Genomic DNA, 10,663 nt, shown 5'->3' on the forward strand with positions numbered 1-10,663 from the left:
AAAAAAATTTCAATTCCTCCCTCCCCCCACCAAACAGGCTATTTACATGCTAGAAATAACAGCTAAATCTCACAAAACTGGCGTTAGGGTTAGGTTTACCCTGTGGATCTATATAAAAACCGGGGAGGGGGGGAATCGAATTTTTGTTTACAGAATCGGAATCTCCATAGCCTAAAACGTGGGATTCCGTAAAAAAATAAATAAGGGGAAGGTTCAGATTACATATAGTCCATCTCTACCTAGAATTCTATATAAATAAATATCTGCCAAATGTAAATAAAACGCATAAATAGGTTTATAAAATTAGTTGCTTCAGAACAGCGAGATGCCCAATAATCACCTGGAGAGTTACAGTAGTAAATCAGCTTAAACCCCCTACTTATGCAAATTAACATCTCAAATGTCCCTGCCTCATAAGTTGAAAAACACGAAGCCTTTTTTTAGGTACTACTGAAACAGCGCGGACCCGAACGCGCAGTCGCGAGTGGTCGATCCTAACCCTAACCACGTATTCATTTGCACACGCGGGTTAGGATCGACCACTCAAGACTAGCTAGCGCGGACGCTCTGCTTTAGTAGCACCCCTTTTTTATAAAGCCCCTGTTACTCGAAAGTTGGGAAACGTGTATTAAAGAAATACACACACGAACAGTTTTCGGCGAAAATACCGGGTGTGTGTATTCCTTACCTTCGCCAAAACAAGAATAAATAAACACTACACTTTGAATATTCAACAATCTCAGCGTCGTAAAATAGAGCAAAGGGGACAAACAGTAAAAGACTTTTAACAAGGCCCCACATTACCATCAGATTTCGCCTAATTATCTCAGCACTTAACTAAACCAACACTAGATTAGTATTTATAAACACGGTTCACCCGCCCGATCGCTTTAAAAATCATCTAAGAAAGCTAAAGTTCGCAATTAAAATAATGATTGTTAATCATTTAACGGGATTTGCAGTAAATCATGCAAGTGACCGGTAGTAGCGGTCGAGCACTGGGCAAACATTCAAGTCGCAAATCTCAAAACGAAGGGACGGCGGACACCACGAGGTCGGAAAACAATCATCGGTGATCGCTTACAATAAAGCTGATGTTTTAATAATGTTACAAACATTGATCAAAAGACAAAAAAAAACTTGATACTAAACTTGAAGACACCGAGACAATATTATGGTGCTTTCTTTGTTTTCCGTTCCTAAATTTTATACATGGAAAAAGTAAATTAACCTAAATATACAAAGATCGTCTAATTACAGCTTAGTGCCCCACTGGCAGTTTCCTCACACATTTCCGTACATATTTACTCATCAAATCTGGTAGATACATCGCAGAAGGTGCAGATTATAATCGGACGAATAAAATTTCGAAGGAAAAAGGTTTCGGATCATCAAAACTCTTCGATCGATTTTATTACCAATCTTATTTTTTATCTACCTCACCCCTTAAATCTGTTCGAAATATAAAAATTACGTAGTTTACTCTCGAAGATGGATATTAATGAGATGAATACACTAATTCGAGTAAAAGGAGCGAACGATTCCGAGCATTCTCCAGAAAATCCTTTTCTGATTTTTAGCCTTGGAGTCGTAATCCACACCCTCGAAAATGCTTCATTGCATCTTTTTATTTATAATAAAATGCACTAACACATACCCGTAAAATAAATTTAAAAAAACCAATATAATAAAGTATGAATTTTTCTTTCTTCCAAATTTTAAAAATCACTCCCCATGATCTTTTATGTAAACCACACGTATTTAATTATACGCAATATATTCTAGAAAAAATACACGTGTAAGTACATATAACTGTAGTTAGCAAAATGAAATAAGAAGAAACGCGATCGCTTGGTTCTAAGAATTAAAGGTACTAAATATTGTGAAGCAAATAAATATCGCACGTGTTCCGAGAAATCGAGTCAGAGGAGACGAATAATACTCACCAGTTGAGACTGTAAAAGGGAGAAAGAAAGGAAACGAGACTTTATATAGTGAGGGAGACAGGAAGAGAAAAAGTACGGTAAACTGACGCATGCGCTGAAAAACAGCAATTTTTTCCCTCCGAAGAGCAGGTAACTCTGTATTTTTAATTGAGGGCCATGAGATTTTGAAGGTTACTACTAATAAACCCTTTCTACTATGGACGCAAAACCTGTATTTGGCGGAGGTTTCTAGTTGATTACGTAGACCCTGAAAGGATGAAAGGCAAAATCGACCTTGGCGGAATTTGAACTCGAGGTTAATGATTATTGAGTTTATTATATGTAGTTCTTTGGTGTGCTCCAATTTATTAGAAAGGTTAAAAAGAGGGAACAGAAAGCCAAGGAAATAAAGGCAGAAGCGAAAGCCAAAAGCACGAACACAGAATAAAACACAAAAATAGAGCAAAAGAAACAGTAAAAGAGACTTAGAGGAGAAAGTGCTTTGGTGTAGCAAGAGGAATTTGAAGAAACAGAATTTTTGAAGGAGGCAGTGTCCTGACAATTAACAATGGAGAATAGTTTAATTCCATACTTTTGACAATTCTGAATCAAACAGAATGAAATAAAAAAAATATATACCAACTCCCCACCACCACCAGACAACAAAAAAATGAAAAATGTTTAACCCATTACCTCCCATAATTCTATTAACTGGAATTTTTTTTTATGAAACTTTGATTTCTAGCATAAAACAGCCTTAGAAACACACTGGAATGATCAAAATAACATTTTAAATAGAAATAAGCGAGATATTGGGTGAAAAATTAGCAAACCTCATTTGAATATCAGAGAAATGTACCTGGTAGATATAGCAAAAAGGTTAGATATGTGTAAATATTGACAGATAATTACGAAATTTGTAATTTTTAAGCGATCTCATACGAGATCACTGGTAGGTAATGGGTTAAGGATTACAGAGTGATGAAAATGTTTCTATTTATTTATTTTTTATATAACATGAGATTTTAGAGACTGGAGCAGATAAAAATCCAGGCTAGAAAGGTTTCATAGCTAGTGGATTACCCCTCGTTTGGTTAATTACTACTTTTGAGGTTCTGCTAGCTATGAAACATTGGCAGCCTGGATTTTATCTATGCCAGTCCCTAATTTTGGAATTCTATTCGCAAACACAGCAACCACTGCTGATAACTGTGAACTTTAACTTTTCCCAGATTATTCAACTTCAATACAGGAAAAATTTATGTTTTACATCAATAAACCATTATTGTTTCTGAAAGATGTTTTTTTATACCTTCATTGGACAGCTCAAAGCTTACTATCTTCACTCACCATAATCCTTGCATCTTACCATTTCATATTCCTGAGCATCAAACTAATACACCTGTCTTCGTATTTTGTTTTTCTGTAAATTTCAACTATCTATCTATATATATATGTATCTCTCTCTCTCTCTCTTTTTATATATATATATATATATATATCTATATATATATATATATATATCTATCTATAGTTAGCTATATCTATCTATCTATATATGTATCTCTCTCTCTCTCTCTCTCTTTATATATATATATATATAGCTAGCTATATCTATCTATCTATATCTATCCATCCATCCATCTATATATCCATCTATCCATCTATCTCCATCTATCCATCTATCCATCTATATCCATCTATCCCCATCTATATCCATCTCTCTCTCTCTCTCTCTCATATATATATATATACATATATATATGTATACATATTTGTTTTCACCGTCCTGTTTATGTTACCTATTTAGACCCTCCGTAAAATCCCAAATTTAATTTAATTTGCTTTGCGGGGCCAACTGTTTTATCAAAAGCGTATATTGTTGTTAAATGCTCGAAATACGAGACTAGAAAAACAGCCAACAGCTGATGAAGGGTCGTTCATTATGTTGTTTTCCATTTGTGTCTTTTGTTGTTCGAAAAAATAGTTCATGTTCCATGAGGCTATAAGAGAAGACACCTGCCCAAGGTGCCACACAGTAAGACTGAACTCAGAACCATGTGGTTGGGAAGCAGGCTTCTTACCATACAGTCATGGAAAAAAAAAAACATGCAATTACCTCTCTTGATATGACTTTAGCTGTTGAGACATCACAGGGTTCGGAGAGAGCAATGAAGTCCCCAAATGATGACATGCGGTCAGCTCCTTCAGAGAATATAAACAATCAAAGTTAGAATCTGATTGGAGAAATCAGACATAGAATCATTTATTAAGTTGCTGTGTGTGGAAGACGGGGCAGGGCCCATGGCACTTGCTGGCCCTCTAAGATTGGTAAAATTGAGGCTGTTTACATTTTGTTTAAGCTGTTGCTGGGCAACCCTTGCTAGGAGACGATTCCAGTGGGAGGGAAGGAAGATCTGACAAAGGATTGGTCACAGTGATTTGTGCAGAAAGGAACATTGCAAGTTCACCTATTGCTGCTGTTCAATGAATTAAGAAGATCAGATTGGTAAATTGAGATATGGGCCTTAGCTTGGCTTGAACTCATAATCATGTGATTAAATATCCAGCATCTTAACCTCATGCCCAAAGTATGTGTTGAATAGAATTTTACTATTATAGTAAAATGGCAGTATAGTTAAGTGTGTTTCCCAGTCACATGGCTTTGGGTTCAGTCCCACTGCAAGGTACCTTGGACAAGTGCCTTCTACTATAGCCCTGATCTGATCAAAACATTGTGAGTAGATTTGGTAGATGGGAACTGAAAGAAACCCAATGTATGTCTTTGCAGTACTATGTTCCTTGGAAAAGGCTTTCATATCACACTAGCCAGATTTTAAAGAATTAGCTGTAAAAATTAAGACTCAACAAAGATCTTCAATAAGTAGAGATTAACCAATCTAGTTCAGCCAGCAAAACTATTGTGTTGGTGCAGAATTATTGCAGCTTTTTTTTCAACAAATTTTATTCAACAAAAGCAATAACAATATTTAACAAAAACATCTTTAAATGACGGTCTGACCGTCTGCCAAGCAAATGGGAAGCAGGAATTGAAGTAGATGGTGAATATGCTCCAGAATAATCATTTCAAAGATGTTTTTGTTACATGCTATTGATTTTGTTGAAAAAAACCGCATTATGTACCAACCCAATATGTAGAGTTATCTTTTCTTACTCATAATTTCAAAACATGTCTTGTAGCTCTTGAACATAAATAAACATGGAGTTCCTCTTCTAAAAGAGTTTGGATTCTCTTATATAATATATAAAAGCTTGTTTAATATACTCACCACGGGCTCTTGCATAAGCAACAGCAAGGGGACTCAGATCCTCCATATCATTTACCATACACAGTTGAGCCTGTTCAGGACTAAGGGGTGTTCCTACTGCAGCACCTGACGATAAAATAGACAAACAACATTGAAGAAAAAAAAAAGAAAAGAAAAAACCCACCAAAACAATCATTTGGGTATAATGGATTCTTTAATATCTCATGGTTCTTCTATACAAGATCTTCATAAGACATAAGATCCTGCTTAGAGAAATATTATGAGAGTCCTTTAGAAGAATATAAAACTCTGAAAGAAATTTCACAGATTAAAGGTTTCAGAAGAATTGTGAAGGAATGATCATGTCTTTCCTTTGGGATCAATAATATCAATAGAACAGTCAGGAACTGAGATGGAACCTGGAGACTTGATTTGGTGAGAACTGAATCTTCATTAGGCCGCACTGTATTTATTACAAAGAAAATCTCAGTCCTTGAAATTCAACAAACTGCCTGAAGACAAGAAAGACATTGACAACACAGACATACTGCTTCTTTTATTCCCCCTTTTTTTTCATTTTAACATTCACTTTTCCATGTTTGTTTGAGTCAGATGAGATTTTCCCAAGACACCTGATGAAGACTGGAAGGTATATCAGCCGAAACATTGTGTTAACAAACAAGATGAGGACAAATATCTATCAAATGCAAATAATGTACTTGATCAGATATGTTTAGTTTACAGGGAAGACTGGAAATGAGGGACTCTGCTTGAATAATGAAATGCTTTTACAATTTTCTCAATGTTAACACAAGATCAAAATGAACACACACACGCACAGCTATTATTGAGCCAAAGAACATACCTGCAGGGCTGACATGTTTAAACGAGGTTGCTGCTGGCAAACCAAGAGCATTTTTCAGTTCTTTCACCAATTGCCAAGCATTGAAAGCATCACAGAGGTTGATAAATCCAGGGGAGCCATTTGCAACTGCAACAAAAAGAAAACTCCATTAATTCCAGATCCTAAATTTATCACCAGATCAGTCTTAGGAATGTAAATCTACCACCAAAGACAATCCAATCATGACCCTCCTGTTGATTTTTCAGACACAATGTATCTAGGGCTATATTATCCAATGTGTGTCACTTTTATCATATCTTTTAGCAAAGATGTAATTGAACCAATTTGGTAACAACCCACCTCTCGGTTCTGTGGTACAAAATTTCTAAAATTAGTTTAACAACAAAATCATTTTATTTTCTTATTTTTTAAATCAACTGAAATAAAAAGAGGATGTTTCTAGATAACAGAAGAATTGAAAGGGCTTCAGTTATTCCTTGTAGGCTGAATGACCTGTAGAAACTAGTTGGGTTGTATACAGGTGAAGGAAGAGTTTGTGGGTGTCTACATGATACCACCTGTAATGAGTATCCTGCACAAGTTGGAATATTTTATTTATAATTAGAGTCCTAGATTCTCAAACACTAACTTGGGGGGTTTAGGGGGAAGTGATGATGATGGTGGGCTGACCACAAGGAAAAGTCCTTGCTGTGGTGTGGTGGGCCTGTAAACCATGCTAATATGGTCCATCTCTTTCCAGAGGTAAAAACGAGTTTACATACAGCCAACACCCCTACCAGTCCTTGTTGTGATGTTGTGGCTTGTATGGCCCAATGACCCTGAAACACATGCCAGCAGAGTGTCAGCTCCTAGTAGGGTCTCCCATACAGGATAGGTAAAAAAAACAGAGGCCAAACTAAGAGGGACCACCCTTTTGAAGTGATAAAATTGCATTTGCATAAGATCAATACCTGTACTTAGTGAAAAAGGCAAAAGTAGAGGAGAATCGAAGATAAATCAAAACCTGGGAGAGGAAGGATCACTCTCTCAGGGACTCCCACATACTGAGGTTGTGGCCCCAACAACTCAGAGTCAAGAACAGTAGAGAAAAGCTAATGGCATATGCTCTACAGGAAGTGAAGAACTTAAGGGCTATGATGGTAGTGATAGCCTCACCATGTTATTTTAGAATTGAGACTGAAATCTTCAAGAGAGAATCACTGACTGAAACAGGTTTTTGGATAGATTGAAGAATATTTACCTTTCAAAGGTAATTCTGATGAATTGGTAAAGAGCTGTGCTGGTTTCTGATGAGGATTCATACCATAGCGCAGGGGTAAGTGGGAAACATTCTGGCTAAACTGCTTCCGGAAGTAATCAGAGATAGCAGCATCATACTCTGCTGTATGGTTGAAAGCCTGCAAATAAAGAAGGCATGCATAAAATTTAGGAACATCTGCATCGTTTCATGCCCCATCGTTTCCATGATTTCAAGAGTCAGGCGAAAGTTGTGGCGGATTTTCAACACTTGGATGGCCCTTTCAGTCGTCAACTCTCACATGTCTCCAAGCAAGGTAATAATTTCCACAGCTAGACATGGCTTTCATGAAAGACTGGAAATGAATGACATTGGTTGCATCATAATGATGATGTCCACACACACACACATGTGATGGATACTCCTGTCAAAGACAATGTATGAGCATTCAGCTTTTGACCTGTGATTTGTTTATAGTGATCAAATGTTTGTGCCACATGTTTATAATGATCAAATGTTCGTGCCACATGTTTATAACAACCAAATGTTTGTGCCACATGTTTATAGCAATCAAATGTTAGTGCCACATGTCAGTCCACTCTCTCCATCAAAAGCGACATTGTCTGAAGGGTTGCATCGTGTACCATGCATCAGGTGTTGAAGTGGTCGCAGAGCTGTGTGAAATGAAGCATTTTGTTCAAGGCGTTTGTCAGCCTTTGAGTGCAGCAGAATACACTCGGCCCACAGTACCATGCTGTAGGACTGAACCTGAAACCACAAGTTTGGGAAACGAACTACTTAACCTCGCAGCCTCTTTAAATAAACGCCAACAATAAAGGAGGAATGTCTCACCTTCACAGCAAGTCTTTTTCTGGTTTCAAGGGTTGAATCTTTCGTTGGGGAGTTCTTCATTTCTTCAATTATTCTAGAAAAGGATAAAAAAAAAAATCAAAAAAAAAAAAAAATCTAAGGAACAATAATTCATTCTTTGTTCAGTTCTATTTGTCTTAATGTTCTCAAGGTTTTACCATCATCATTGTTGTTTTAACGTCCACTTTTTCATGCTTGCATGCATCAGATGGAACTTGTTTCAGGTAAATTTAATATGGTCAAGTGCCTTTCTGTTGTCAAGTCTCACCTGTTTCTAAGCAAGATGGTATTTCCCATGGACAGACATGATATGCAAAATCATTACCTAAAGTCCGTTTCTCATGCTGGTACAAGTTGTGTGTGAAATTGCATGCATATATATTATATAAATTCATGGCTCAGTGGTTAGAACGCTAAGCTTATGATCATGAGGTTGTGAGTCCGAATCCCGGACCAGGCTGCATGTTGTGTTCTTGAGCAAGATACTTTATTTCACGTTGCTCCAGTTCACTCAGCTATAGAAAGGAGTTGCGACGTCACAGGTGCCAAACTGTATCGGCCTTTGCCTTTTCACTGGTGGCGTGGAAAGGGGAAGGTGGTATGCATGGGCGACTGCTGGTTTTCCATAAACAACCTTGCCCAGACTTGTGCCTGGGAGGATAACTTTCTAGGTGCAATTCCATGGTCAGTCATGACCGAAGGGGGCCTCAGTATATACTACACACACACACACACATCAGCTAAATCGCCTTTAACTTTTTTTTCCATAGTGAAACCATATTCAACACCGTATTTATGTATTTTTTTCTCTCACCACAACACATGGGATCTTTTTCCAAAACAATTTGCTATTACTCAAACGTAAAATAAATGAATGTAAAAAAATTTTCAAACTTTTATAAAGAAAAAAATTGGATCTTGTGAATTTTCCGAAAGTCCCCTCCCCCATCCAGTTCGTTAGAACAACTTTTTGTTTTCATATTTGTTTAATACATTTTTTTTACACCTATTACACTTTTTTTTTGTTTTTGCTTTGGTAGCCGGGTGTTAAAGTAAACCTTAATCCAGTTTCCATCTACCAAATCCACTCAAGGCTTTGGTCAGCCCGAGACTATAATAGAAGCCACTGTCAGATTGAAACCGAAACATGATTGGGACGCAAAATTGGGCAAGACTTCCTTTTGTCCCACCCTACCCGCGAAGGGACGTAAGTCTTTCCCAAAGTTCTTCCAGGCGCTAATGTGTGTGCGTGCGTACATACACACACACACAACGGGTTCGACACTTGGTTGTAAAGAACCGAAATGCTTACGGGTCAAGGTGAACGAATGCGGGCGAAAATAAAGGCAAGGGAGTTAATCTCACTAACATATATTCTTGTTTGTTATCTCCCCTTCCTTTGTTTTCTCTATCACAATTTGTTTTATGATCTCTTCTATGGAACTACAGTAATACCTCACTTCACGAGGACCCGCTTTACGAGACCCCAGGTTTACGAGTTTTATTTTATAAATATAAAAAAAAAGGCTAATTAACCATTTTGCGTGTGTGTATGTGTGGCAAATCCGGTTCTGACGCGTCTAAACAGCTGCATATGGCAACAGAATTAACTACGGCCTAAAATTTCAGTCGGTGCGTGCAATTTGTTGAGAGATTAATTAATTATAAGTAAAAGTGGACACCGTTGATCGAAAAGTTAACTTCATTAATCATTAATCGGTTAACCAAAAAGTTAAGTTCGATAACCGTTAATCAGTTAATTATTTCGCAATGTAACGGAAGTTATCGATAAACCGTCAACGTTAATTTTCATAATAGAAAAAAAACAAAACAAAACAAAAAGTTTTAGCTCTAAAACGAACTACAAACACCTTTAAAACGGGCCAAAACTACAAAATCCGTAGAATCAACGGAATTCAATTAGTCCGATAATGATTTCCGGGGTTAACTTCAAAAGTTAAATCGTTAGCGAAAATGTTAACTTCGTTAATTAATGGATTAATGGTCCGATGCCCAAGTTTGATTATAAGCTAATTCTTCGTACCACATTTTTATATTGTATACGTGTATTTACACTGTTATTTTGGGCATTTTTTAAACCCACCTAAAATGTTGAAACGAAAGTGTACAACGGACACCGACGGGAAGAAAAAGAAACGAAAAGCCATCACTTTGGAAACGAAGTATGAAATTGTGAAAATGCACGATGGTGGTACAACTGTGAAGAACATCAGTGACAAATTTTCACTTAACTCGTCAACTGTCTGCACAATTCTCAAAGAAAAACAAAAATATTTATCTCAAGTGAGAAATGCGCAGCTTTTGTACTCAACCTGGTCTCGTAAAAGAGATTCTGGAAGCATTATTCCGGAAATGGAAAAACTTTTAAACGTATGGATAAGTGACACAACACAACGCATGCATATGAATGTCAACCGAGCGGCGATTCGGAGCAAAGCCTTGTCTCTTTTCAGTATGCTTAAAGAAATGAAAGGTG

General features: G+C 37.0%; 1 protein-coding gene across 1 annotated transcript in view; it reads right to left on the minus strand.

Annotated features, from left to right (window-relative positions):
- Window positions 1-10,663, minus strand: part of LOC106874801 (bifunctional purine biosynthesis protein ATIC) — a 24,302-nt gene that overhangs the window by 2,874 nt on the left and 10,765 nt on the right. Inside the window, exons 7-11 of the mRNA XM_014922657.2 lie at window positions 8,149-8,221; window positions 7,300-7,456; window positions 6,060-6,185; window positions 5,216-5,320; window positions 4,045-4,130 (exon numbers count right to left, since the gene is read on the minus strand). Coding sequence (XP_014778143.1) covers window positions 4,045-4,130; window positions 5,216-5,320; window positions 6,060-6,185; window positions 7,300-7,456; window positions 8,149-8,221 — 547 coding nt within the window. The remainder of the gene's footprint in view (window positions 1-4,044; window positions 4,131-5,215; window positions 5,321-6,059; window positions 6,186-7,299; window positions 7,457-8,148; window positions 8,222-10,663) is intronic.

The sequence above is a fragment of the Octopus bimaculoides genome, chromosome 17 (genome assembly GCF_001194135.2).
Source record: "Octopus bimaculoides isolate UCB-OBI-ISO-001 chromosome 17, ASM119413v2, whole genome shotgun sequence".
NCBI classification, from domain to species: Eukaryota; Metazoa; Mollusca; class Cephalopoda; order Octopoda; family Octopodidae; genus Octopus; species Octopus bimaculoides.